Below are 24,103 nucleotides of genomic sequence, written 5' to 3'. Positions count from 1 at the left end.
ATAGGGGGGTTGTAATCTCAAATCCAAAGTCCTCTTCCTTTTGGGTAAATATGGGTATATCCCATCCTTGTTTTAAGGGGGTTGCCTTCCATTCAGTTGTCGTCTACTTGGATAAATACAGTATCCCATCTTTTGGTTTCTGAATTGCGGAAGTCCTATGATTGGACGTTTGATCACTTAGAGAGGGAACCTCCTGCGAACTGTTCTGCTGTTTTATCGTAGGGTCCCCGGGGAACTTTTAATTTTTTTCTAATTCTTTTCTTAATATGAAGGGAAATAAAAGCCATCTGATTTGCTTATCAGTGCCTCTCTGTTTTGCCTTCCAGTACTGCAATGGGGGTGACCTGGCAGATTACTTGCACGGTAAGTCCAGTCTCTGTCTTTGCAAAGAAGAAGGTTGTATTTGAAATATTTGCATCTGGGATGGGGTGCCTTGAAGCCTTGTAAAATGGGCAGATTCTGCCTTTCCTAACTGACAGTGGCTAGAAGAAACAGAGCGTAGTTGGTTTGGGTGACATGGCCAATCTTGATTTATTTTAACCTAGATGGGAAGTGGAGACTAGTGTGGGGATGGGAGAGAGCTCATGCACACACCCGAGGGAAAGATGTCAAACAGAGCCCAGCTTTAACTGAGGTCTAATTGGCCGATTGATTCTGGTGATCTATTTCTTATGGGGATGGGGCTGTAACTCCGTGGAAGAGCATAGGAACATAGGAAGCTGCCTTCTACCGAGTCAGACCATTGCTCCATCTAGCTCAGTATTGTCTTCACAGACTGGCAGCGGCTTCTCCAAGGTTGCAGGCAGGAGTCTCTCTCAGCCCTATCTTGGAGATGCTGCCAGGGAGGGAACTTGGAATTTTCTGCATGCAAGCACACAGGTGCTCTTCCCAGAGTGGCTCCATCCCCTAAGCGGAATATCTTACAGTGCTCACACACACATTTTTGGAAGGGTGGTATAGAAATTGAAGGAATGAATGAATAAATAATAATATAACATCCCATTCAAATGCAAACCAGGGTAGACCCTGCTTAGCAAATGGGACAACTCACGCTTGCTACTGCAAGACCAGCTCTCCTCCCATGGAAAGCAGATGCTTCCCATGCAGAAAGTCCTAGACTCAATGACTGGCATCTCCAGGTAAGCCTTGGAAACACCCATATGAAACCTTGAGCTGCTGCCGGTCAGTGTAGACAACACACTGAGCAAGACTAGCCAATGGTCTGACTCTGTTACAAGGCAGCTCCTTGTGTTCCTAACATCTCCAAAAACCAATAATCTTCCACCCACCCACCCCCAGGCAAATCCACCCATCCCTAGTTGTGGTTGGCCTTTGCTTTAAACTTTACTGCTAGGAAAAGTAGCACCATAAACAAGTCTGTAAGCATTCAGATCCTCCAACCGAGGCTGAAATTTTAACTAGCAGCTAGATTTAAAATGCATTTTCCATCCCAGGTTGCCTCTCTCTTTAAAAGCATCTAGTGTTGCGTGCTAACTCGAAGATTAAAGATCTCCTCTTCATCTCCCCCACAAACTTTTTTTTTTTTTGACGGTGGGCACGTCCGTGTTTAAACCAACAACGTTGATCTGGCTTGTCATTCTCCTTTTTGTTAATTTGTGTGAAGATGGTTTGTGGGGGAGAGAGAGAGAACAGAAATGTCCCTCAGATGCTATTGAAGGCGCTTTCATGTTGCAACGGCTGGAACTGAAGGCTTTAAAATCCAAACGTGTATGTCCCCTGAAGCAAATGTTTAGAGCTCTTTTAATGAATGATTTGTTCAACTCTAAATGCAGTTGTTCATCTGGGATAGCAATGAGAGATAAAGAATTCTTGGCAGGGTTGCATGTACCTTTTTTTTTTCTTTTTTAAGCTGCAGCCAGGAGAGGAGAGCTGTTCTTGTGGTAGCGAGCATGACTTCTCCCCTTAGCTAAGCAGGGTCTGCCCTGGTTGCATATGAAAGGGAGACTAGAAGTGCGAGCACTATGAGATATTCCCCTTAGGGGATGGAGCCACCACCAGAAAACGTTAGCGCTGCATCTCTTCCTCTCCTTTGTGATAGGAAGCTGCCTTCTACTGAGTCAGACCCTTGGTCCAGCTAGCTCAGTATTGTCTTCACTGACTGGCAGCAGCTTTTCCAGGGTTCCAGGCAGGAGCTTCTCCCAGCCCTAATTAGAGATGCCAGGGAGGGAACGTGGAACCTTCTGCATGCAGGAGTTCTTCTCAGAGCGGCCCCATCCCCTAAGGGGAAGATCTTCCAGTGCTCACACGTAGTCTCCCATTCAATTGCAAACCTAAACAAATGCACATCTTTAAAAACAGATGTGTGTTTATCTGTGATCTTGTTTAATTAGTTTTTTGGGGGTGAATTTTAACTGTTTTTATACTGTGTTAATATTCGCTATGTCTTTTAATTTGCTCACTGCCTAGAGATGTTTGTATTGGGCGGTATAGAAATACGATAGATGAAAATAAAATAAATCCAGGGCGGACCCTGCTTAGCACAGGGGACAATTCATGCCGGCTGCCACCAGACAACTGCCCTCCTAGTATGCAATAGCCCTGTTCTCATGATCAAAATCTGGCAGTCATATAAATGTATATCGCTGCTGCCTGATATAGGGGTATAGGCTACCACCTCCAGCCTTGGAGGCAAGATGCCTCTAAATGCCAGTTGCAGGGGAGCAGGAGAGGGGGCACGCCCTCAGTTCTTGCCTGTGGGCTTCCAGCGGCATCTGATCCAGCAGGGCTGTTCTTATGTTCTTAAATGGCTGGAATTCAACAGAGGCCTTCAAAGATTGCTTAGAAGCATCCATGGTAACTCCAGATATTTGAATGCCTGAGGGATGATGCTGAATGCTGCTTCTCTTGTATGCACCGTCTTTCCCCCCTTGGTGGGGCTATTGTGCCGCCATGTTGGTACCCCAATAGGGCTGCCATATTCTGCCTTTCCAAATCCGGGTGCCTAATTTGCATATTATGTAAATTGGCGAGGGCATGATTTTTGAGCCTCATAGTGACTGCACGTTTTGCTCCATAACTCCGCTCCTACAAGGGCTAGCAGGCCTGCTCAATTACGCCGCCCCCCCCAGCTGTTTCTGAACTACAACTCCCATAATCTCCAGCCACAGTGGCCAGTAGCCAGGGATTATGGGAACTGTAGGCCAGCATATGCAGGAGGGCCAGAGTTGAGCAGGCCCGCGGAGCAAATCTGGGTGGGCTAAGCAATCTGAGTGAGATGCTTAGAAATCCGGGTGAGACCCAGAATTCTGGGGATACATGGCAACTCTGTGCCCCAAAAACACTCAGCCTGAGGCAGAATCATGCCTGAGGTGCCCCAGTCGGTTCGCCTGATAGAGGGTTCCAGTGCACCCTCCAACAGGGATTCCCAGGTGTTGTTGACTACAACTCCCAGAATCCCCAGCTGCAATGGCTTTTGCTTGGGGATTCTGGGAGTTGTAGTCAACAACATCTGGGAATCCCTGTTGGAGGAAACACCGGCCTTGTCCCTTCCCAAATATGGTTCCGTCCTAACTGGGGCTACCCGGTAGGAACACAGCCTGCTAGTTTCTGGCCTCTTTCTGGGCACAATTCTAGTGCTGCCTTTGCAGCCCTCTCAGAAGAAAGCTGCCCCCTCAGCTGCAGGGAAAGTGGTGGGTTTTGAGTCCGGGTCCCCCATCCTCCCTCCAGCCGGGCTTGGGTTGATATCGCTGCTCAACACTTGAGAAGCTCAGCTGTCCCTTCACGTGGCGGAAGGGGAGAAGGCTTGCTTGTTGTCATGGCGTGAGTCAGCATGCCTCTGGCTTGCATGTGCCTTCGGCTAGGGCTCATCTTGCTCTGGACAGGTGAAAAGTTGGCCACGAGGCTCCGATACACGGTTGAGTCCGATACACTGCTGACTAAGCTCGTTTTCCTGTCGCTTTGCCCCCTTCTCCTTGGCTCTTATTTATTTTGGGTTTCTACACACACACACACACACACACACACTGCAAACAATACTGCAAATCTCAAACGGAATTGTTGTAAACATTGGAAACAATCTGCGGTGCCGTCCGCCCCTCTGCAAGGGCTGGTTGTGCAGATTGGAGCGCGTGTGTGTGTGTATGATATGAGGAGGGAAGGATATAAATAGAAAGTTACAGCCTGTTTCATGCTGAGGCACTAAGCCGGTTTCTGGGTTGTATAGCTTCAGAATGTCAACACGAGATGCCATGACTGCATGGAACATAGGAAGCTGCCATATACTGAGTCAGATCCTTGGTCCATCTAGCTCAGTATTGTCTGCACAGACTGGCAGCGGCTTCTCCAAGGTTGCAGGCAGGAATCTCTCTCTCAGCCCTATCTTGGAGATGCTGCCAGGGAGGGAACTTTGAACCTTCTGCTCTTCCCAGAGTGGTTCCATCCCCTGAGGGGAATATCTGACAGTGCTCATACTTCTAGTCTTCCTTTCATATGCAGCCAGGGTAGACCCTGCTTAGCTAAGGGGACAAGTCATGCTTGCTACCACAAGAACAGCTCTAATCAGAAAAAAAAAAATCCCCAACACATGGTAAAGTAGCACCTCAAGTGTTCTATCCTAGTCTGATGTGCTAGGAAGTTTTTATTTTGTTTACTTATTTTTGTGTGTGTGCTTGTGGACATACCCATGTGTGCGTACACACATACAAAAATCTTATTTACTTTCTCTGTGTAAACTGCTTGAGAATGCCTGTTGAAAAGCAGTATATAAATGTTGGTGGTAGTAGTAGGGAGGAGAGCTGATCTTGTGCTAGCAAACACGAACGGTCCCCTTTGCTAAGCAGGGTCCACCCTGCTTTGCATTTGGATGGGAGACTACATGTATGAGCACTGTAAAATATTTCCCTCAGGGGATAGGGCCGCTCGACGAAGAGCAGAAGGTCCCAAGTTCCCTCCCTGGCAGCATCTCCAAGAGAGGGCAGAGAGATTTTCTTGCCTGCAACCTTGGAGAAGCCGCTGCCAGTCTGTGTAGACAATGTTGAGCTAGACAGACCAGTGGTCTGACTCAGTATATGGCAGCTTCCTATGTTCCTAAGGTCTAAGAAAGGAGAGCTGGTCTTGTGGTAGCAAGCATGACTTGTCCCCTTTGCTTAGCAGGGTCCACCCTGGTTTGCATTTGGATGGGAGACTAGACGTGAGAGCACTGTAAGATATTCCCTCTAGGGGATGGAGCTCCTCTGGGAAGAGCATTTAGGTTCCGTGTTCCCTCCCTGGCAGCATTTCCAAGATGGGGCTGAGAGAGAGTCCTGCCTGCAACCTTGAAGAAGCCGCTGCCAACTTGGGTTGACAATACTGAGCAAGATGGACCAAGGGTCTGACTCAGTATATGGCGGCTTCCTATGTTCCTAAGCCCACGTGCAGAAGTGAAGGCAGGCCCCCTCTCCTGCTGTTGCTGCCCTGCATCTGGCATTCAAACGCGTCCTGCCTCTGAGCCTGGAGGTCGCCTGTAACCCTCAGGAGGACTAGTAGCCATTGATAGACCTGCCCTCCATGAATCTATCTAAGCTCCTCTTCACACCACCCCAGGTGATGGCCGTCACCCTGGCAGAGAATTCCATGCACTGTGGAATTCCTACATACCTGCACGCGTACCTGACAGATGATGCACTATGTGGGGGAAAGTGCCCAACAGTTGGTTTTATGGGATGGCCCTGGGAAATTATACCTTCTCTACACACCATGACTTTTATAAACCTCTGTCTGTCCTAATTGCTGGTCTGTCTTAATGGCGTGGGGGAGACGCGTGGGACCTGTTCACTCAAGCTGTTCCCCTTCATCCACGATGATTGATTGAGAGGGCTGGACAGAGTCCAGTTGGCCCAATTTTACATTACAGCCGTGGTCCCCAATCTTGGGTTCCTAGCTCTTGTCGGACTACAACTCCCATCATACACCCCCCACCACAGTGCATGATGGGAGTTGTAGTACAGCGCCGTCTGGGGACCCACGGTTGAGCTGAAGCCTTATACCAATATTTACTATCAATCACTCAAAATAATTGGCCTCTCTCCATTTGTGTTGGCTTCACTGTCATTCACCGCTTTCCTTTGGCTTTTGCTTTTCCTGCCCAGGCATGAGGACTCTCAGCGAGGACACGATCCGGCTCTTTCTCCAGCAGATTGCCGGCGCCATGAAGGTGCTACACAGCAAAGGGATCATCCACCGGGATCTGAAACCTCAGAATATTCTCCTCTCCTTTGCTGGGGGCAAGAAATCAAATCCCAATAACATCCGCATCAAAATCGGTAAGTGCTTGGTGCTGTTTGCTGGTGAAAGGAGTCGATTCAGCCTAGACTTTAGGAGGAGTTTGCTAACAGTGTCTGTCAGGGTTTCAGTAGCAGATTCCTTCACCGAGTAGCGGGTCAGACTAGAAGACCTCAGAGGTCCCTTTCGCCTCTTAAGTCCTAAATTTAAGAATTTAAATTGAAACTTTTAAGAGTTTATTAAATCCTACATTCTAGGATTTAAAACTCTAAACATTTTAAATCTTAAACCCCCAATCAATCTGTGAGCTTGCCTCTCTCACGTGAACCTCTTTTCTTTCTCTTTTTGCTTGATACGTAGCGGATTTTGGATTTGCACGATACCTGCAGAGCAATATGATGGCAGCAACTTTGTGTGGCTCTCCCATGTATATGGTAAGTACCTCCTGGTTATTTGCATATTGCTTGTCCCAGTAAGGCTGTTTTGATGCTGTCGTAGGAGAAATGTGGGGGCTAGTTCTTGTTTTGATTTTATAAATGTTCATAAATCTTTGGGTACTTGGATGTAGGACTCTCCGCTCCCTCTGTGCCTGCTCTCTATGATCTTCTCTTTGCTCAAGCTTTGTATGGTTTGCCCCCCCAGCTATTTTTGGACTACAGCTCCCACAGTCCCCAGCCAGAGTGGCCAATAGCCAGGGATTCTGGGAGCTGTAGGCCACAATCTGCAGGAGGGCCAAAGTTGACCAGCCCTGGTCTAGAACAGGGATTCTCCACTTCAACTCCCATAATCCCCAGCCCCAGTGGCCTTTGGTTAGGGATTATGGGAGTTGAAGTCCAACAACGTTTGGAGACCCAACGTTGAGAATCCCTGGCCTAGAAGAAGTTACCTACATTTAACACCGGATTTCAAAACCTCTTAACAGGCAGTCGTTGGATATGAATGCCTTTAAAGGATTGCACGCCGCCTGTAGTGCATGGCCGTTCCTGTCCGCTTAGCGTCGTTTCCCTTCCTACTCGTTTATTGTAACCATCTTTTGTATTTGTATTTGATGTCTTTAATTTTGTGTGGTCATTTGTCTCGTTTCTGGTGTCTTTACTGGGTGGTTTTTTTTTGTTTTTTGTTTTTTTTTAAATTGTTGTAGACTAGTGAGCTGCCCAGGTAACAATTTGTTGTTATGGGCTAACAAACTTTGTTGTTGTTGTTGTTGTTTGTTATTATTGCATTAGGAACTGGTGTGTGCCTTTTGTGGTTCTTACAACTGCACGGATGTTATGCAATGATGATGTCATTGCTGGACACTGTCAGGGGAGCAAGTGTGTCATTTCAGTGGTCTGTACAGCACCTGATACACTTCTGGTGTTTTAAGCCCTGCTAACTAGGCAGGTAAAGGTGAAGCGTGCCCTCGAATCGGTGTCGATTCGTGGCGACCACAGAGCCCTGTGGTTGTCTTTGGGAGGAGGCATGGGAAGAGGCAATGGTCAACCCCTCCTGTATTCTACCAAAGACAGCCGCAGGGCTCTGTGGGTGCCAGGAGTCGACTCCGATTCGACGGCACACCTTTACCTGTGTCATATGTCGAATGCCTCTTTATTCCCTCCTGTTAGAGCACACGCGCCCTCACTGTGCCAATGGCGTGTGGCTGGCCAGATGGCTTTAGAAACCTCCGCACAAAAGATGCATCTGGCGGCGATTTATTATGGCCTAAGCTGGGACTGTGTATAAACCAGCCTTGTTCCGCTGTCTCTGTGGTTTGCACACACGCAGACCGGTTGTGTTGCTTTGGCCCCATTTGGGTCCTGTTGTTCTGTACACAAAAGCACGAGAGGAGACTCATTCAGGGCTCTCTTTCGCCTGGGCTGCGCTCCAGGTCTGTCCTTGATGATAAGACCCACCTCTTCGGAGAAAAATGAACAGGGTCAGAATGGTATGTGTTTGCTGAGTCCCTTGATCCTCCTGTCTGGCTTCCATGACAGAACATAGGAACATAGGAAACTGCCATATACTGAGTCAGACCATTGGTCTATCTAGCTCAGTATTGTCTACGCAGACCGACAGCGGCTTCTCCAAGGTTGCAGGCAGGAATCTCTCTCAGCCCTACCTTGGAGAAGCCAGGGAGGGAACTTGGAACCTTCTGCATGAAGGTGTTCTTCCCAGAACAGCCCCCACCCCTAAGGGGAATATCTGACAGTGCTCACACGTGGTCTCTCATCCAAATGCAAACCAGGGCAGGTGCTGCTTAGCAAAGGGAACAATTTGTGCTTATTACCACAAGATCAGCTCTCCTCGCTTGCTTACAACACAATCTTAGGCATGTTTTATTCAGAAGCAAGTCCCACGGTGTCCAATGGGGCTTACTCTTTAAGTGATTGCAGTTTGCGAGGAGTAAAATGGAAAGAAAGAAAGAAAAAGAAAGAAAGATTCATACTCTTGAAAAAATGTCTTAATGTCTACAAAGCCCCATTGAAATGTCACAGGACAAATCAGCATGATTAACTTGTCTTGTTGATCTTGTCAGGATGCTGCCAGACAGACATGCATCAGCAACAATAAATCATTAGATTACGGAAACAAACCGGTTCAGCCACCATTTCATAATGGCATCAATCTTTAGAAATAATTAAAACAGCCACCTACTTTTTTGTTTTGGCTGAAATTTCAATTTTGTCAGTCTGGTTGCCTTGAGGTCCTCTTTTTTGGACAGGGGCTGACGGCGAGTTAATTCCTCTTCAGAAGTCCTATTGGCATTAAAAAGCCTTTTGGAGTAGCTATGGGAAGGAGGGCTGGCTGGTCTTGTGGCAGTAAGGACCAACAAACGGAAGTACTTTTTCACACAACACGTGATCCACTTGTGAAACTCTCTGCCACAGGATGTGGTGACAGCCAAAAACCTGGATGGCTTTAAGAGGGGTTTGGATGACTTCGTGGAGGAGAGGTCTATCAATGGCTACTAGTCGGAGGGCTGTGGGCCACCTCCAGCCTCAAAGGCAGGATGCCTCTGAGTAGCAGTTGCAGGGGAGTCACAGCAGGAGAGAGGGCAGGCCCCTTTCAACTCCTGCCTGTAGGCTTCTCAGGAGCATCTGGTGGGCCACTGTGTGGAACCGGATGCTGGACTAGATGGGCCTTGGGCCTGATCCAGCAGGGCTGTTCTTATGTTCTTAAGCATGGATGCTCCCCCCTTTGCTAAGCAGGGTCTGCCTTGGTTTGCATTTGGGTGGGAGACCACATGTGTGAGCACTGTAAGATACTCCCCTTAGGGGATGGGGACTGTTCGGGGAAGAGCATCTGCAGACTCTCATGCAGAAGGCTCTGGGTTCTCTCCACAGCATCTCCAGCTAGCTCAGTGCTAGAGCATCTGTTTGCATGAAGACGGTCCCAGGTTGGATTCCCTGGCATCTCCAGATAGGGCAGGGAGTGTTGCTGCCAGTCAGTGTAGACAAGACTGTGCTAGATGGACCAATGGCCTGACTCGGTAGAAGGCAGCTTCCTACATTCCTAGTCCTATTGAGTCACGTAGCCTGGATGTCAGCCAGTGTTTTGTCGGGGAGAGAGAGACACACACCCCATCCTTCTGGCAACGCAGCCAAGTACGTGCAGCTGCCCAGAGTTGACAGACCAGCTCCCATTTTTATCCCATATCATTAATATGTAATCTTCTTCCACAACAAGAGTGCTGCTGCTTAAATGGAGGCGGGGTGGGGGAGATATACACTCTCTCTCTCTCTCTCTCTCTCTCTGATTTGGACAGGGTGAGAAATCTGTCTTTGCACTGACATTTGCAAACAAGCTGAAGAACGAAAGGGCATCTGTTATTCCCTGCTGAGCAAAGATGCACCTTTTGAGAGGGTGGTTCTCTTCTATTTAGAGAGGAGAGCTGGTCTTGTGGTAGCAAGCAGGACATGTCCCCTTTGCTAAGCAGGGTCTGCCCTGGTTGCATATGAATGGGAGACTAGAAGTTTGAGCACTGTAAGTTATTCCCCCCAGGGGATGGAGCCGCTCTGGAAAGAGCAGAAGGTTCCCCTCCCTGGCAGCATCTCCAAGATCGGGCTGAGAGAGATCCCTGCCTGCAACCTTGGAGAAGCCGCTGCCAGTCTGTGAAGACAATACTGAGCTAGATAGACCAATGGTCTGACTCAGTATATGGCAGCTTCCTATGTTCCTATATTTAGCAAGAGGAGAGCAACTGGTCCTATCCCACCCCAGCACAGCAACCCTCCAGTGGCTGCTGCCTTCTTTTTAGATTTGGAACAGGGAAGCTCTCTCTGTGTGTGTGTGTGTGTGTGTGTGTGTGTGTTTACTCTGCGTACTTTTGTTGAAAAGCAGTATATAAATATTTGTAGCTATTGTTTAGCAACATCTAGGGCCCCAAGGCTGGAAACTCCTAGTGTAGGCAATACTGGACAAGATGGGCCAAAGGTCTGACTCAATATAAGACAGCGTCTTCTGTTCCCTTCAGATAGGGAGCCAGCAGAGCATAGTGGTTAGTGTGGGACTAGGACTGGGAAGACCCGAGTTCAAATCCCCATGCGACCATGAAACGAACTGGGTGACTGGGCCAGTCATGTATTTCTCAGCCTAACCTACCTCACAGGGTGGTTGTGAGGATAAAAATAATGGTGGACCAATGAGTGCCTCGGGGGACGAGTGGGATATAAACATTAAAAAAAATAGATTAATAAATAATAATCGTGCTGGGAGAGACTCCTGCCTGACACCTTGGAGAAGCTGCTGCCAGTCAGTGTAGATGATACTGAGCTAGGTGGACCAAGGGTCTGACTCAGTATATGGCAGCTTCCTATGATCCTATCAAGGGACTGCAATATTTGGGGCCAGAGCTCATTGTTAGAGCATCTGCTTGGTGCGCAGAAGTTTCTAGCCAGGTCCAATACCTGGCATCTCCAGGTAGGGCTGGAAGAGACACCTGCCTGAAACCTTGGCAAGCCGCTGCCAGTCAGTGTAGACGCTGCTGAGCTGGGTGAACCGATGGTCTGACTCGGTATAAGGCAACTTTCGATGTTGCTATGAACATTTGTATTTGGATGGGTGACTGCATGTGAGCATTGCAAGATATTTCCATTAAGGGATGGGGCTGCAGCTTAGCGGAAAAGCATCTTCTTTGCATGCAGAAGGTCCCAGGTTCATCCCTGGCAGCATCTCCAGGTAGGGCTGGGATAGGCTCCTGCCTCAAACCTGGGAGAGCTCTTGCCAATGTAGACAATACTGAGCTAGACGGACTAATGGTCTGACTAGGTAGAAGGCAGCCCACGGAATTCAAATTCCATGTTCCTGGTGCATTTATATGCAGCTTGCTATTCTGATGTGACCCAGAATCCAGGAAGAGCTGGATTCTTGTCTTGAGATGCACAGCCTTGAGATGAGAGAGATTTACTGCCCAACTTGATGTTAAAAGGAAAACCTTCCATGGCACCGATTTGTCTCTGGGCTCTCCCTTTGTTCTGGCTTCAGTCGGATTGCCTATGGAGTGTTTGCCGGGATTGCATAAACTGGAGAGCAAGGCCCAGGTGGAAGAGGCAGCGATTGTTTGTTTATATGTCAAGTCAGCAAAATGTGCAATTAACAACCGGTGTGTGCATGTCCAGAGCAACCTAAATAAACAATGATGACAAAGGAATCCAGGCCTTGCAACTCTTCATAGGCTGATCACCGTATCTTAAGGCGGGCATTGTAGAACTGGGAAAGGTGTGGGAGCACCTTCCGTATGCTTAGGGATGTTTAAATCGATTCGGATTTGAATTGAATTTGAGGGATTCGAGTGATTTGAATTTGATGCGAATCGCCCCTCAAACGGGCAATCGATTCGAATCCAAAACAAATGTTTGTAATTCGATTCAAATTTGATTCGAGAGCTGTTTGGTACCCTTGTAAGACCTAATCGGGTCAATTTTATATTGAATAAGTGCATAGATAGGTGCATGCTGTATGCTGTGATTCATCTGAATATTGGTAAGAAAATAAATCTGTTTTGATTAAATATAATTCCTTTCATTCTCCTTGTGTCTTCTTGGGTCTTGGGATTCTTGACAGATAGTACCATCAAAAAGGACCCACGTCTATGAATGTGAGGATTTTTGGAGCCCTCAATTATTCCTGGTTGCAGGGATTTTGGAGGTGTCAAAAATCTCTTACACCCTCACATCTCTACTTATGCCCTATGTGTTGAGCATTGATTGACCACCTGTGCTTAATGTTTCTGCTCTCAAAGACTACCACTTTTGTTGTGTCCTGATCAATCCACGGTTTCTCCTTTTTGCAATAATCGGCCAGTCTGGCCAACATTTTTCCAAGTCCAATCTCAACACAGGAGAGAAGTGCCATATCATTGGCATACATTAGGACGGCTGAGTGAATGGGGTGGTGTGGGATTTTGTGATTCCATAGTCAATACAGTACCATTGATGTAGAAACTGACAGTCAGATGAGTTGGGGAATTCCATTGCACCAGGTCTTGATCACCCACTGTCCGGGGGTTAGCATCCGTTTGATCCGTTCGTTGAGGCATATTCTTATGGGTTATGGGGCTATGAAATGAAATCAGCCCCAAATTCTGGACAGGGTGAATTTGCTTGATTCTTGTATTAGCAGCAGCGAGGCTGCTTATGAGGCAAAGCTAAAGCATTTGGGGCTTTTTAGCTTGAGAAAAAAGCGACTACGGGGAGATATGATAGAGGTGTATAAAATTATGCATGGAGTAGAGAGAGTGGACAGAGAACCTTTTTCCTCCCTCTCTCACAATAGTAGAACTGGGGATCGTCCCATGAAACTGATTGTCGGGAAACTTAGGGCCAACAGAGGGAAGTCCTTTTTCACACAGTGCATCATCAGTCTTTGCCATGGGATGTGGTGACAGCCACTAGCTTGGATGACTTTAAAAGTGGCTGAGACAAATGCATGGAGGGCAGGTCTACCAATGGCTACTACTATGGTGGCTCAGGTGAGATGCCTCTAAATCGGGTCTGCTCAACTTCGGCCCTCCTGCAGAGTTGGCCTACAATTCCCATAGTTCCTGGCTGTTGGCCACTGTGGCTGGGGATTATGGGAGTTGTAGTTCAAAAACAGCTGGGGGGGGCTAATTTGAGTAGACCTGCTCTAAATACTAGTTGCAGGGGAGCAATGACAGGAGAGAGGGCATGCCCAAATAATACATCTTGCCTGTGGGCTTCGCAGAGGCATCTGGTGGGCCACTGTGTGAAACAGATGCTGGACTAGATGGGCTCCCTTGGGCCTGATCCAGCAGGGCTGTTCTTAGATGTTCTTATTTCATGTGGCTAGAAATTTGCCCCCTCATTACCCCCGCTCTTCTCATTTTGATCCTGATCGGGGTGCTGAACCCAGATTACCCCCTAGCAAGGCCGAGAGCTTTCATGACCCTCATCCTGGGACGTTTGGTAGATCCGCGTTCAAGAACTTAATGTTTAACTTGTCCCAGCTTGATCTTTTGGTTTTACCTGGGTGGCAGCTGGTCCGACTTTCATCTTAAACCTGCCTTAATCCCGAAAGAGATTATATTGATATTATTCCCCGGAGGGAGAGGGGTGTGTGTGTGTGTGTGTTTGTAATCTTGGTGTCTCACTTTGAATGCAGTTAAAAAAAATATCTCCCTTTGCTTTAGCTACGTGAGAAGGGACTTGCTTCTGTTTTACGCCTTTCGTACGTCAAACGATAGGGTGTGTGCTACTTGTTTGCTTTTATTTTATGTATGTATGTATTTAATACATTTCTATCCCGCCCCCAACGCAAGTTCTCTGCGTTCTCTGCAATCTCATTGCAGCAAAATCATGCCCAAATTAACCAGATTGGATGCATCCTTGGCCACTACGGCTTTCTGTTGGTTTTTAAGAAGTAAAACTGAGAGGCGGGGGGGTGGGGGTGGCGGCGGCTTTGGGTTCTTTCATGGTTGCCAAGAAAGTTGAGGGGGTGGATTTAAGGAGCGGAGGCATGAAGCAAGCTTAATGTTCTCCTTCTCTCCTGGCAGGCCCCAGAAGTCATTATGTCTCAGCATTATGACGCCAAAGCGGACCTGTGGAGTATTGGCACCATCATTTACCAGTGTCTGACAGGAAAGGCACCCTTCCAGGTGAGCTCCTTGGCGCTTCGTAACGCTTCAGAGGCGCTTTCTCTTTCATGGCGCCCTTAATTGCCCGGCCGCCTCGCCTCGGAGGTGGTTATTTTCCCACTGGATGCAAGAACCCGACCTGCACGGCCTCCATTTTGAGCACCCCCTGTGCCGCGTGAGGAGAACGGCATCTGTTCTTCTGAGGGGACGTGCCATCTGTTCGAGCGTTGCATGTTCTGGTGGAGGCAACACTGTTCCCCCCCCCACCCCGCTGTATTTAGAAGAAATCTGTGCCTACTTGTAAACAAAGACCTCATTTGGGTGTGTGGAGACTGGGGTATGCGTGGGTGGGGGCGGGTTTATTGGCACCAACATCCCACCATGGCAGCTTCTTATGCAAGCCAGCAGCCTGAGGGGAAGCGTCCTTAAAAATCAGAAATCCCACAAGACGTGAGAATTCAGAACTTCCGGGAGCTTTCCCAGACAGCAGGCTTTACTGTGAGTTCAAAGTTGCCCCCCGCCCCCCCAAAAAAGATGCAAAAAGTTGATTTTTGTGTGTGTGCCCCAGATATAAACCAGGCTACACTCTAACATGCATTGAAAACCCCGAATTGTGTGTGAGGTGCTCTCCGATAGTTCTCAGGGTCTTCGGGGTAAATATGGCCGATATGGGAACGCACACCTCCATTCCAGAGGAGATGCGAACTGAAAGCCAGGTGTGAAAAACTTCCTGCCAAGGCAAAAGCTAGACACCCCACCCCCCCGCCCACCCCAAGGATGGATCTCTAGGGCACGTGTGAGCACTGTAAGATATTCCCCGCAGGGGATGGAGCCTCTCTGGGAAGAGCAGAAGGGTTTCAAGTTCCGTCTCTGGCTTCTCCAAGAAAAGGCTGCAACCTTGGAGAAGCCGCTGCCAGTCTGTGAAGACGATACTGAGCTCGATAGACCAATGGTCTGACTCAGTATATGGCAGCTTCCTATGTCCCTGTGTTGACAGCCACCAGCAACGGCCACTGGAGGGATGCTGTGCTGGGTTTGGATAGGGCCAGTTGCTCTCCCCCCTGCTAAATAAAGAGAATCACTACTTTGAAAAAGTGCCTCTCTGCTCAATTAGCAGGGGACGTTAGTAATGCAGCCTTCTACCTTTGGATGTCTGAAAATATAATTCCACGATAAAATATAAGATACTGCTGCTGCAAGATAGGAACATAGGAAGCTGCCATATACTGAGTCAGATCATTGGCCCATCTAGCTCAGTATTGTCTACCCAGACTGGCAGCGGCTTCTCCAAGGCTGCAGGCAGGAATCTCTCTCAGCTCTATCTGGAGATGCCATGGAGGGAACTTGGAACATGCTCTTCCCAGAGTGGCCCCATCCTCTAAGGCAAATAGCTTACAGTGCTAACATTCATATGCAAACCAGGGCAAACCCTGCTTAGGACAGAGTAGAATAGAATTTTATTACAGTCTATTGATCTGCAAAATACCATCTGCATAAGGCCACTAAACTGAAAAATACAAAGGAAATTATGGCTCAAGGTAAAACACATTCATAACAATCAGGTGTAGAAACATAGTTCAGGGTAATTTAGACTCATAAAAACTGATAAGAATCGAAGCATGCTCAAGGTAAAATAGAATTCAAGGAACCGTCAAAACATTCATAAAAACAAACCGATATGATAAGACAGGTAATATAATGGCTTGAAGTAAACACAATTTGGGAGTCCATCCACGAGTATGAATAGCCACTAAAACCTATTTTGCTACCCTTTCAGTTGTTGAGCAATCATGATCTGATGAAAGCACAGTGATCTAAAACTCTTTCGGATCTGCCAGGATACTTCCTTAGAAAATTTAGCAGGAGAGAGTCTATAGCACGGATTCTCAACTTTGGGTCCCCAGATATTATTGGTCTTCAACTCCCATAATCCCCAGCTCATAGGGACATAGGAAACTGCCATATACTGAGTCAGACCATTGGTCTATCTAGCTCAGTATTGTCTTCACAGACTGGCAGTGACTTCTCCAAGGTTGCAGGCCGGAATCTCTCTCAGCCCTATCTTGGAGATGCTGCCAGGGAGGGAACTTGAAACCTTCTGCTCTTCCCAAAGTGGCTCCATCCCCTAAGTGGAATATCTTGCAGTGCTCACACATCAAGACTCCCATTCATATGCAACCAGGGCAGACCCTGCTTAGCTATGGGGAGAAGTCATGCTTGCTACCACAAGACCAGCTCTCCTCCAGTGGTCTTTGGTTGGGGATTATGGGAGTTGAAGTCCAAAAGCATCTGGGGACCCAACCTTAGGAGCTTCTTCTAGGTTTCATGCTTCCAAGCCACTTGCTATCTTGATCGTGAGAGAGGTCATCTAAAGGAGAGCGAGGAGATAAAACGATGTGTGTCGGATATTTCACAAACTGTGTTCCTTCATCCGGCAGTAAGATGAGAGACACAGCCCAAAGGGCTTTGCAGATAACAGCAGTTCCTCAAAGGCCTTTCTAAACAAACACAGAAGGCGGGAAAAAACCCGTACAGTCAGTTTCATGCAAATCTCAAAGGCATTTTGACTCTCATTGGCAACTTTCCCCCCATGCTTGGGGAAGCTGCATTTTCAATTGTGAGTGCAATTTGATTTGATTTGATTGATTGATGTGATTTCTATACCGCCCTTCCAAAAATGGCTCAGGGCAGTTTACACAGAGAAGTAACAAATAAATAAGATGGCTCCCTGTCCCCAAAGGGCTCGCAATCTAAAAAGAAACATACGATAGACACCAGCAACAGTCCCTGGAGGTCCTGTGCTGGGGTTGGAGAGGGCCAGTTACTCTCCCCCTGCTAAATAAAGAGAACCACCATGTTGAAAGGTGCCTCTTTGCTCAGTTAGCAGGGTTTCCCCCGATAAGAATCAGGGATGTGTCGACCACACTGGCTCACTGACTGACTAATCTGGGAGAAACTGGACCAATTTGCAACTTGGATGTCATGACTTGCAGGCTTCAGGGCACCAGAGTCTAGCGCCCCCCACCCACCCACCCAGCCTGCCTGCCCCACCTTTCCTGGTAGGGATTGAGCTATTCCAATTACTCCCACAAAGCCACTGCGGTGTGGTGGTTAGCGTGGCAGGCTTAGACTCGAGTTCAAATCCCTGCATACATTCTGTCTAACCTACCTCGCAGGGTTGTGGGGAGGATAAAAGGGGGGTGGTGAACATTGCTCTTAAGCTTGTTAGAGGGGGGAGGAAGAAGAGGAGGACGGTAATCTAGATCTCACCAGCCAAATACTGCTGCCCAAAGGCTTTGGGATCCCAGTGGTCACCAGCTTTCAGTGCCATGCTGTACATGTTGATTCAGAAGTGGAGAATCATGGAGCCAGCGTGGTGTAGTGGCTAGAGTGCTGGACTAGGACCGGGGAGACCCGAGTTCAAATCCCCATTCAGCCATGAAACTAGCTGGGTGCCTCTGGGCCAGTCACTTCTCGCTCAGCCTAACCTACTTCACAGGGTTGTTGTGAGGAGAAAATTAAGTATGTAGTTCACCGCTCTGGGCTCCTTGGAGGAAGAGCGGGATATAAAATGTAAAAATAAAATAAAGTGTTCTCTGTCGTAGAATGTGGTTGTGGCCACCACTTGGATGGCTCCAAAAGTGGCCTAGACAAATTCATGGAGGACAGGTCTATCGATGGCTACAGGTCTGGTGGCTATAGGCCACCTCCAACCTCAGAGGCGGGATGCCTCTGAATACCAATTGCAGGGCAGCAACAGCAGGAGGGGGGTCATGTCTCCACTGAAAAGCCTGTGGGCTTCCCTGAGGCATCTGGTGGGCCACTGTGGGAAACACAATGCTGGACTAGAAGGGCTCGGGCCTGATCCAGCAGGCCTGTTCTTACGTTCTTAAAGAAAGGAAAGATCATGCTGTTGAGTCGGTGTCCAATCCTGGCGACCACAGAGCCCTGCGGTTTTCATGGAAGAATACAGGAGGGGTTGACCATTACCTCCTCCCGCGCAGTGTGAGAGGATGCCTTTCAGCATCTTCCTATGACGCTGCTGCCCAACATAGGTGTTTCCCAAAGTCTGGGCAACATAGTAGTGGGGATTTGAACCGACAACCTCTTGCTCTCGAGACACGTCACTTCCCCGCTGAGCCATTAGGTGGCCGTATGTTCTGAGGGACCCAGATTCTGCAAAATCCCTGTTCCAGATGTGCTTCCGGGATTACTCCAGAGTCATCTCTGGTTTCTGCTCCACACACACACACACACCCCATCCCCATGCCGTAATGGAAGATCGCTTCCTTACTTGACACCAGTTCTTTTTTTGCGGGGATTCCCATTGCCTTGTGGCCGGGTCTGCACAGGGACCCAGTTCTCAGGGTGGGGGCCTTTACCAAACTATTACAAGGCTGTGTCCAGCTCTCCTAAAGCCTGTGCAGTTGGCTTGCTCCTGTAACATAGATGCAGATCACCTGCCGGGATATTTTTTTTCTCCCGTCCGACTGGACGAGAACTGATGAGCTGTCTCCTGCAGCCACACCTCGGAGCCCCAGTTTAAATGAAGTGAAATAATCGTGCTGGTAATATATTCATTGAGGTGCATCGGCTTCCTGCCTGCCCTTCCTGTTTCTTTTCCGTGTTGCAGAGGCCGAATTAATCATGACTCTAAGCTCTGCATAGCCTAGAGGCTCCTGCCAGACCGAAGTGCATGCTCCTTGCTGTAAGTGGGTGGAGGAGGCGGGGAAGGAGAGTGAGAGTCCAAGGATTCGTGTGCTTCCATTTGGGCAGTTCCAAGGGTCACGGAATCATAGGAACCTAGGAAGCTGCCATATACTGAGTCAGACCATTGGTCCATCTAGCTCAGTATTGTCTACCCAGACTGGCAGCGGCTTCTCCAAGGTTGCAGGCAGGAATCTCTCTCAGCCCTATCTTAGAGAGGCCGCCAGGGAGGGAACGTGGAGCCTTCTGCTCTTCCCAAAGTGGCTCCATCCCCTGAGGGGAATATCTTCCAGTGCTCACACATCAAGTCTCCCATCCAGATGCAACCAAGGTAGACCCTGCTTAGCTAAGGGGACAGGTCATGCTTGCTGCCACAAGACCAACTCTACCTCCAAAAGCCAGGTTTCCCTGCTCCCCCAACAGCCAGATGTCAATATTTGGCCATTCATTTTAAGGAGCTTTCAGTACCGTGTCTGTAAATTAAAACAATGGAAGCAGCGAGAGAGAGGATGAGATTAATGAGTTCCCTAATCCCAGTAAACAGATTGGCGGAGGGCTCTTGAATGGTTAATTTGATTTTTTTTCCTCCCTTTAAAAAAGTGCGTGGCTTTTAATAATGAGGAGGAACTGAACTGGAATCATTTTTCTGCCTCGCTTTCTGTAATAAATTGGCACCAACCCATGAGTTTCTTTGCACTGGACGCCTTAAGAGAATCATACAGATACAGATGGGGACGGAGCTCAGTGTTCTTGCATCTGCTTTGCATGCAGAAGGTCCCGGATTCAGCCCCTGGTAGCATCTCCTGGTAGGGCTAGGCTAGACTCCTGCCTGCAACCTTGGAGAGCTGCTGCCAGTCTGTGAAGACAATACTGAGCTAGATAGACCAAAGGTCTGACTCAGTATATGGCAGCTTCCTATGTTTCTAAGTAAAGTCTGTAAAGTAAAGGCTCTGTGGGCGCCAGGAGTCGACACCAACTGGACGGCACAAGTAAAGTAAAGTTGTGCTGTCGAGTTGGTGTCGACTCCTGGCGCCCACAGAGCCCTGTGGTTTTCTTTGGTAGAATACAGGATGGGTTGACCATTGCCTCCTCCCGCGCAGTGTGAGATGATGCCTTTCAGCATCTTCCTAGATCGCTGCTGCCTGATATAGGTGTTTCCCATAGTCTGGGGAACATACCAGCGGGGATTCGGCAGCTTCATGCACTCCTACCCAGATATTCTTTGATATTGCAGATTTTGCAATGTACTTTTTTGCATTCTGAGAATCTTCCTTCCTTCCTCTTCTCCCCTGTTATTTTAAATTTTTATTTTTAAAGTCGGCGGCTAGTTCTCAGTCACCTTAAGTGGCGCAGCGGGGAAATGCTTGACTAACATGCAGAAGGATGCCGGTTCGAATCCCCGCTGGTACTGTATCGGGCAGCAGCGATATAGGAAGATGCTGAAAGGCATCATCTCATACTATGTGGGAGGAGGCAATGGTAACCCCCTCCTGTATTCTACCAAAAGAAAACCACAGGGCTCTATGGGCGCCAGGAGTCGAAATTGACTTGATGGCACACTTTACCTTTACTTATTCTCACGGCAGTGAAAATGGCAAGTGTGTTTACGATCCTTGGTGAAATCTAACAGCTAATAATGCAATAATCTAATGGCAAAATCATGCAATAGCTTAATTGCAAAGTCATTCAATGAATTAACCTGTTAACCATTTTATGCATCCTTTGCTAATAATGAGATGGATTAATTGGCAATGCAATTGCTAATAATGCTGGGAAGCTAGCAAGCTTCTTGAACCTTCTTCTCAAAAAAACAAGCTTCTAGTTCTCAAGGCAGTGAAAAAGGCAAGTGTGCGAAAAATGCCTGGTGACACCTCTGCCACTAAATGGCAATTAGTCAGGACTCGTGTCACCATCTGCTGCCACAAACAGCAAGACATTTCAGGATATAGTGCCTGTGCCGAATTTGCATAACACATAAAGGTCACAGAATGTTTCTTTTCTTAATACACAGGTCTGAATGACAGCTTTATACACACTATTCTCAGACAGTAACTTCAGAAGTATTCTGTAAAAGGATGTCATAATAGCCAGTGTGATGCAGTGGTTAGAGTACTGGATTAGGACCAGGGAGACCCGAGTTCAAATCCCCATCCGGTCATGAAACTCAGTGGGTGACTCTGGCCCAGGCTCTTCTCTCTCTGACTAACCTACCGCAAAGGGTTGTTGTGGGGATAAACAACCATGTAGAGCTGGCCTTGGAGTAGCAAGTATGAATTGCCCCCTTTGCTAAGCAGGGTCTGCCCTGGTTTACATTTGAATGGGAGACTGCTGTGAGTGACCACTGTAAAATATTCCCCTTAGGGGAGGGAGCCGCTCTGGGAAGAGCATCTAGTTTCAAGTTCCCTCCTTGGCAGCATCTCCAAGATAGGGCTGGCGTGGGAGAGACTCCAGCCTGCAACCTTGGAGGAGCCGCTGACAGTCTGGGTACACAATACTGAGCGAGATGGACCAGTGTGACTCAGTATATGGCTGCTGCCTATGTTCCTAGAATACACCAGGCTCCTTGGAGGAAGAGTGGGATGTAAATGTTAAAGGAGAACCCAGATTGTTATCAACTATCGCTTCTCTTCTCTTGCAGGCCAGCAGCCCCCAAGACCTTCGCCTCTTCTACGAGAAAAACAAGATGCTAATGCCCAAGTAAGCAGTCTTCCATTGCTATGCTTGCCTTGACACCTGTCCCCTCATGCTCTCGGCATGGCATGCAGAGAAACACTTGGCAACCTGCCTCCCCTTTCCCCCCGCCAGGAATGATCGAGCCTCGAGGCCGGCCAGCTGAAACTCGGTTACCCGAACTGACCCTGTCTGAACATCAAAACAGACAGGGATTTATTCGGGCAGGCTGGTTGGGCAGCCCTGGCTGGCAAGCCTCTCCAAGCCCTGCCGTCACTTCTGCTTACGTTGGCTCGCATGATCTTCATTTCCTCTCGCATAATAACGTTATGCTCATTATCTCGCTTGGAACCCGGTGTGGTTAACTAGGATTGCATTATCCCCAGATGACAGAGAGGCCGACTTTTGACTTGAAAGTCCTGGTAGTCGTCCCAGATGTTGCTGACTACAGTGCCCAGAATCCCTAGCTGCAGTGGCTTTTGATCAGTGATGATGGGAGGTGTAGTCGACAACATCTGGGAAAGGAGCCAGCATGGTGTAGTGGTTAGAGTGCTGGACTAGGACCGGGGAGACCTGAGTTCAAATCCCCATTCAGCCATGAGACTTGCTGGGTGACCCTGGGCCAGTCACTTCTCTCTCAGCTTAACCTACTTCACAGGGTTGTTGTGGTGAGGAGAAACCTAAGTATGGAGTACACCGCTCTGGGCTCCTTGGAGGAAGAGTGGGATATAAATGTAAAAATAAAATAAATAAATCCCTGTTATGGCGAACGCTGTTTCCAGGGATTGAAGCTGGGAACCTTGTGCTTGGGGCCACTGTGTGAAACAGGATGCTGGACTAGATGGGCCTTGGGCCCGATCCACCAGGGCTGTTCTTATGTTCTTAGGACAGTAGCCCTCCTGCAGATATTGTATTTCAGATCCCGTCATATCTGACTATTGGCCACTGTGGCTGGGGATGATGGGGAGTTGTAGTTCCAAAGCAGATTTTTAAAGACTTAAAAAAAAAAAATCACTAACAATAATTGATTGGGCTGATCTTCTTGTATGTCCACACATTTAATGCTGCTATCATGGCGGGACGCTGTGTAAAATTTCGGGGCTCTCTGCCCAGCCATTGGAGCAGAAGATGTGAATATTTTTTCGTTTCCCATTTATCTCTGTGGGGAAACGTATTTGATGGAGCCCACGTTCTTCCACGCAGGCCTCCTCAGAGCTGGCTACACCGCTGGAGTAAGGCAAGCGAGAATAAACTTGTTTGGGGTGGTGAGAACTCTGCATAGGAATATTGTGTTGGTAAAATATAAGCCACCTGAAGTGGGGAAATGCTTGACTAACAAGCAGAAGGTTGCCGGTTCGAATCCCTGCTGGTACTGTATCGGGCAGCAGCAATATAGGAAGATGCTGAAAGGCATCCTCTCATCCTGCACGGGAGGAGGCAATGGTCAACCGCTCCTGTATTCTACCAAAAGAAAACTACAGGGCTCTGTGGGTGCCAGGAGTTGAAAAGGACTGCACACATGACCTTTAGCTACAACATCCATGACTCATAAAATAGGTAATTTCAGTCTCAGAAACCTGAGGCTAACTGGGCAAAGAGGCACCTTTTAAAAAAGTTGTTCACCTCTTTTTATTTAGCAGGGGGAGAGCAACTGGCCCTATCCAACCCCAGCACAGCGTCCCTCCAATAACTGTTGCTGGTGTCTATGGTTTCTTTTTAGATTGTGAGGCAGGGGTCCCTCTTGTTTATTTATTTCTCTTTGTAAACCGCTTTGGAAACTCTTGTGGGAAAGCGGTATATAAATATTTGTTGTAGTGGTAGAGATGAGGTGAAGTTCTGTCCATTTCATGAGCTCATGTTTTGCTGACTCCGGTGGAAGCCGTTCTGAGGTGGCGAAACCCGCGTCCTAAAGGGCTGGCTGTTTTAATTGGATGGCGTGCAATAACTTGTGCTCGCCTCTCCGAAGAAGCTTGCATGCTTACCCACGATGCTTTGCTTGGCGTGGTTTTCTTTGGAAACAGCTGGCTCTGGGGAAGGAACACCACAGAACCGGGCCACGGGCGGCTACAGAGGTGTTGAATGTGTGGGAGAAGATGGAGACAGCCGCTCATCAACTCCTTTTGTGACTTGTCACGTAATGTTGGGAGCGCCCTGGGCTGTCCTGCTTTCTTGGCAATGGAAAGGGCCTAGAATCCATACATTCCTGGAGGGGAGGGAAGCCGATGAAAGGAGGTATTTATATGTTTGGGCCATGTGGGGATAATTAAATTAAGGCTGTGATTGGGAGCTGTGCACTCAAGACGGCAAGGATCTCAAAGTTACGAAATGGTTCATACGTGTCTGGATGTTGCATTGCCGCACGCCAGCTTTGGAGTTCAGGAATTCGTGTGCCGTTTTGAACAGCTGGAAAAGGCAGCATTGTTTCAAGAAGTATTT

General features: G+C 48.2%; 1 protein-coding gene across 3 annotated transcripts in view; it reads left to right on the top strand.

The window, feature by feature from the left end:
• Window positions 1-24,103, top strand: part of ULK1 (unc-51 like autophagy activating kinase 1) — a 113,531-nt gene that overhangs the window by 42,497 nt on the left and 46,931 nt on the right. For all 3 annotated transcript variants that reach the window (XM_053280250.1, XM_053280249.1, XM_053280247.1), the window contains 5 exons: window positions 327-363; window positions 6,087-6,260; window positions 6,580-6,653; window positions 14,210-14,311; window positions 21,636-21,694. In XM_053280250.1, the coding sequence (XP_053136225.1) occupies window positions 327-363; window positions 6,087-6,260; window positions 6,580-6,653; window positions 14,210-14,311; window positions 21,636-21,694 (446 nt within the window). The remainder of the gene's footprint in view (window positions 1-326; window positions 364-6,086; window positions 6,261-6,579; window positions 6,654-14,209; window positions 14,312-21,635; window positions 21,695-24,103) is intronic.

This window comes from Hemicordylus capensis, chromosome 15 (assembly GCF_027244095.1).
Source record: "Hemicordylus capensis ecotype Gifberg chromosome 15, rHemCap1.1.pri, whole genome shotgun sequence".
NCBI classification, from domain to species: domain Eukaryota; kingdom Metazoa; phylum Chordata; class Lepidosauria; order Squamata; family Cordylidae; genus Hemicordylus; species Hemicordylus capensis.
This window is presented reverse-complemented; position numbering and strand designations above follow the sequence as displayed.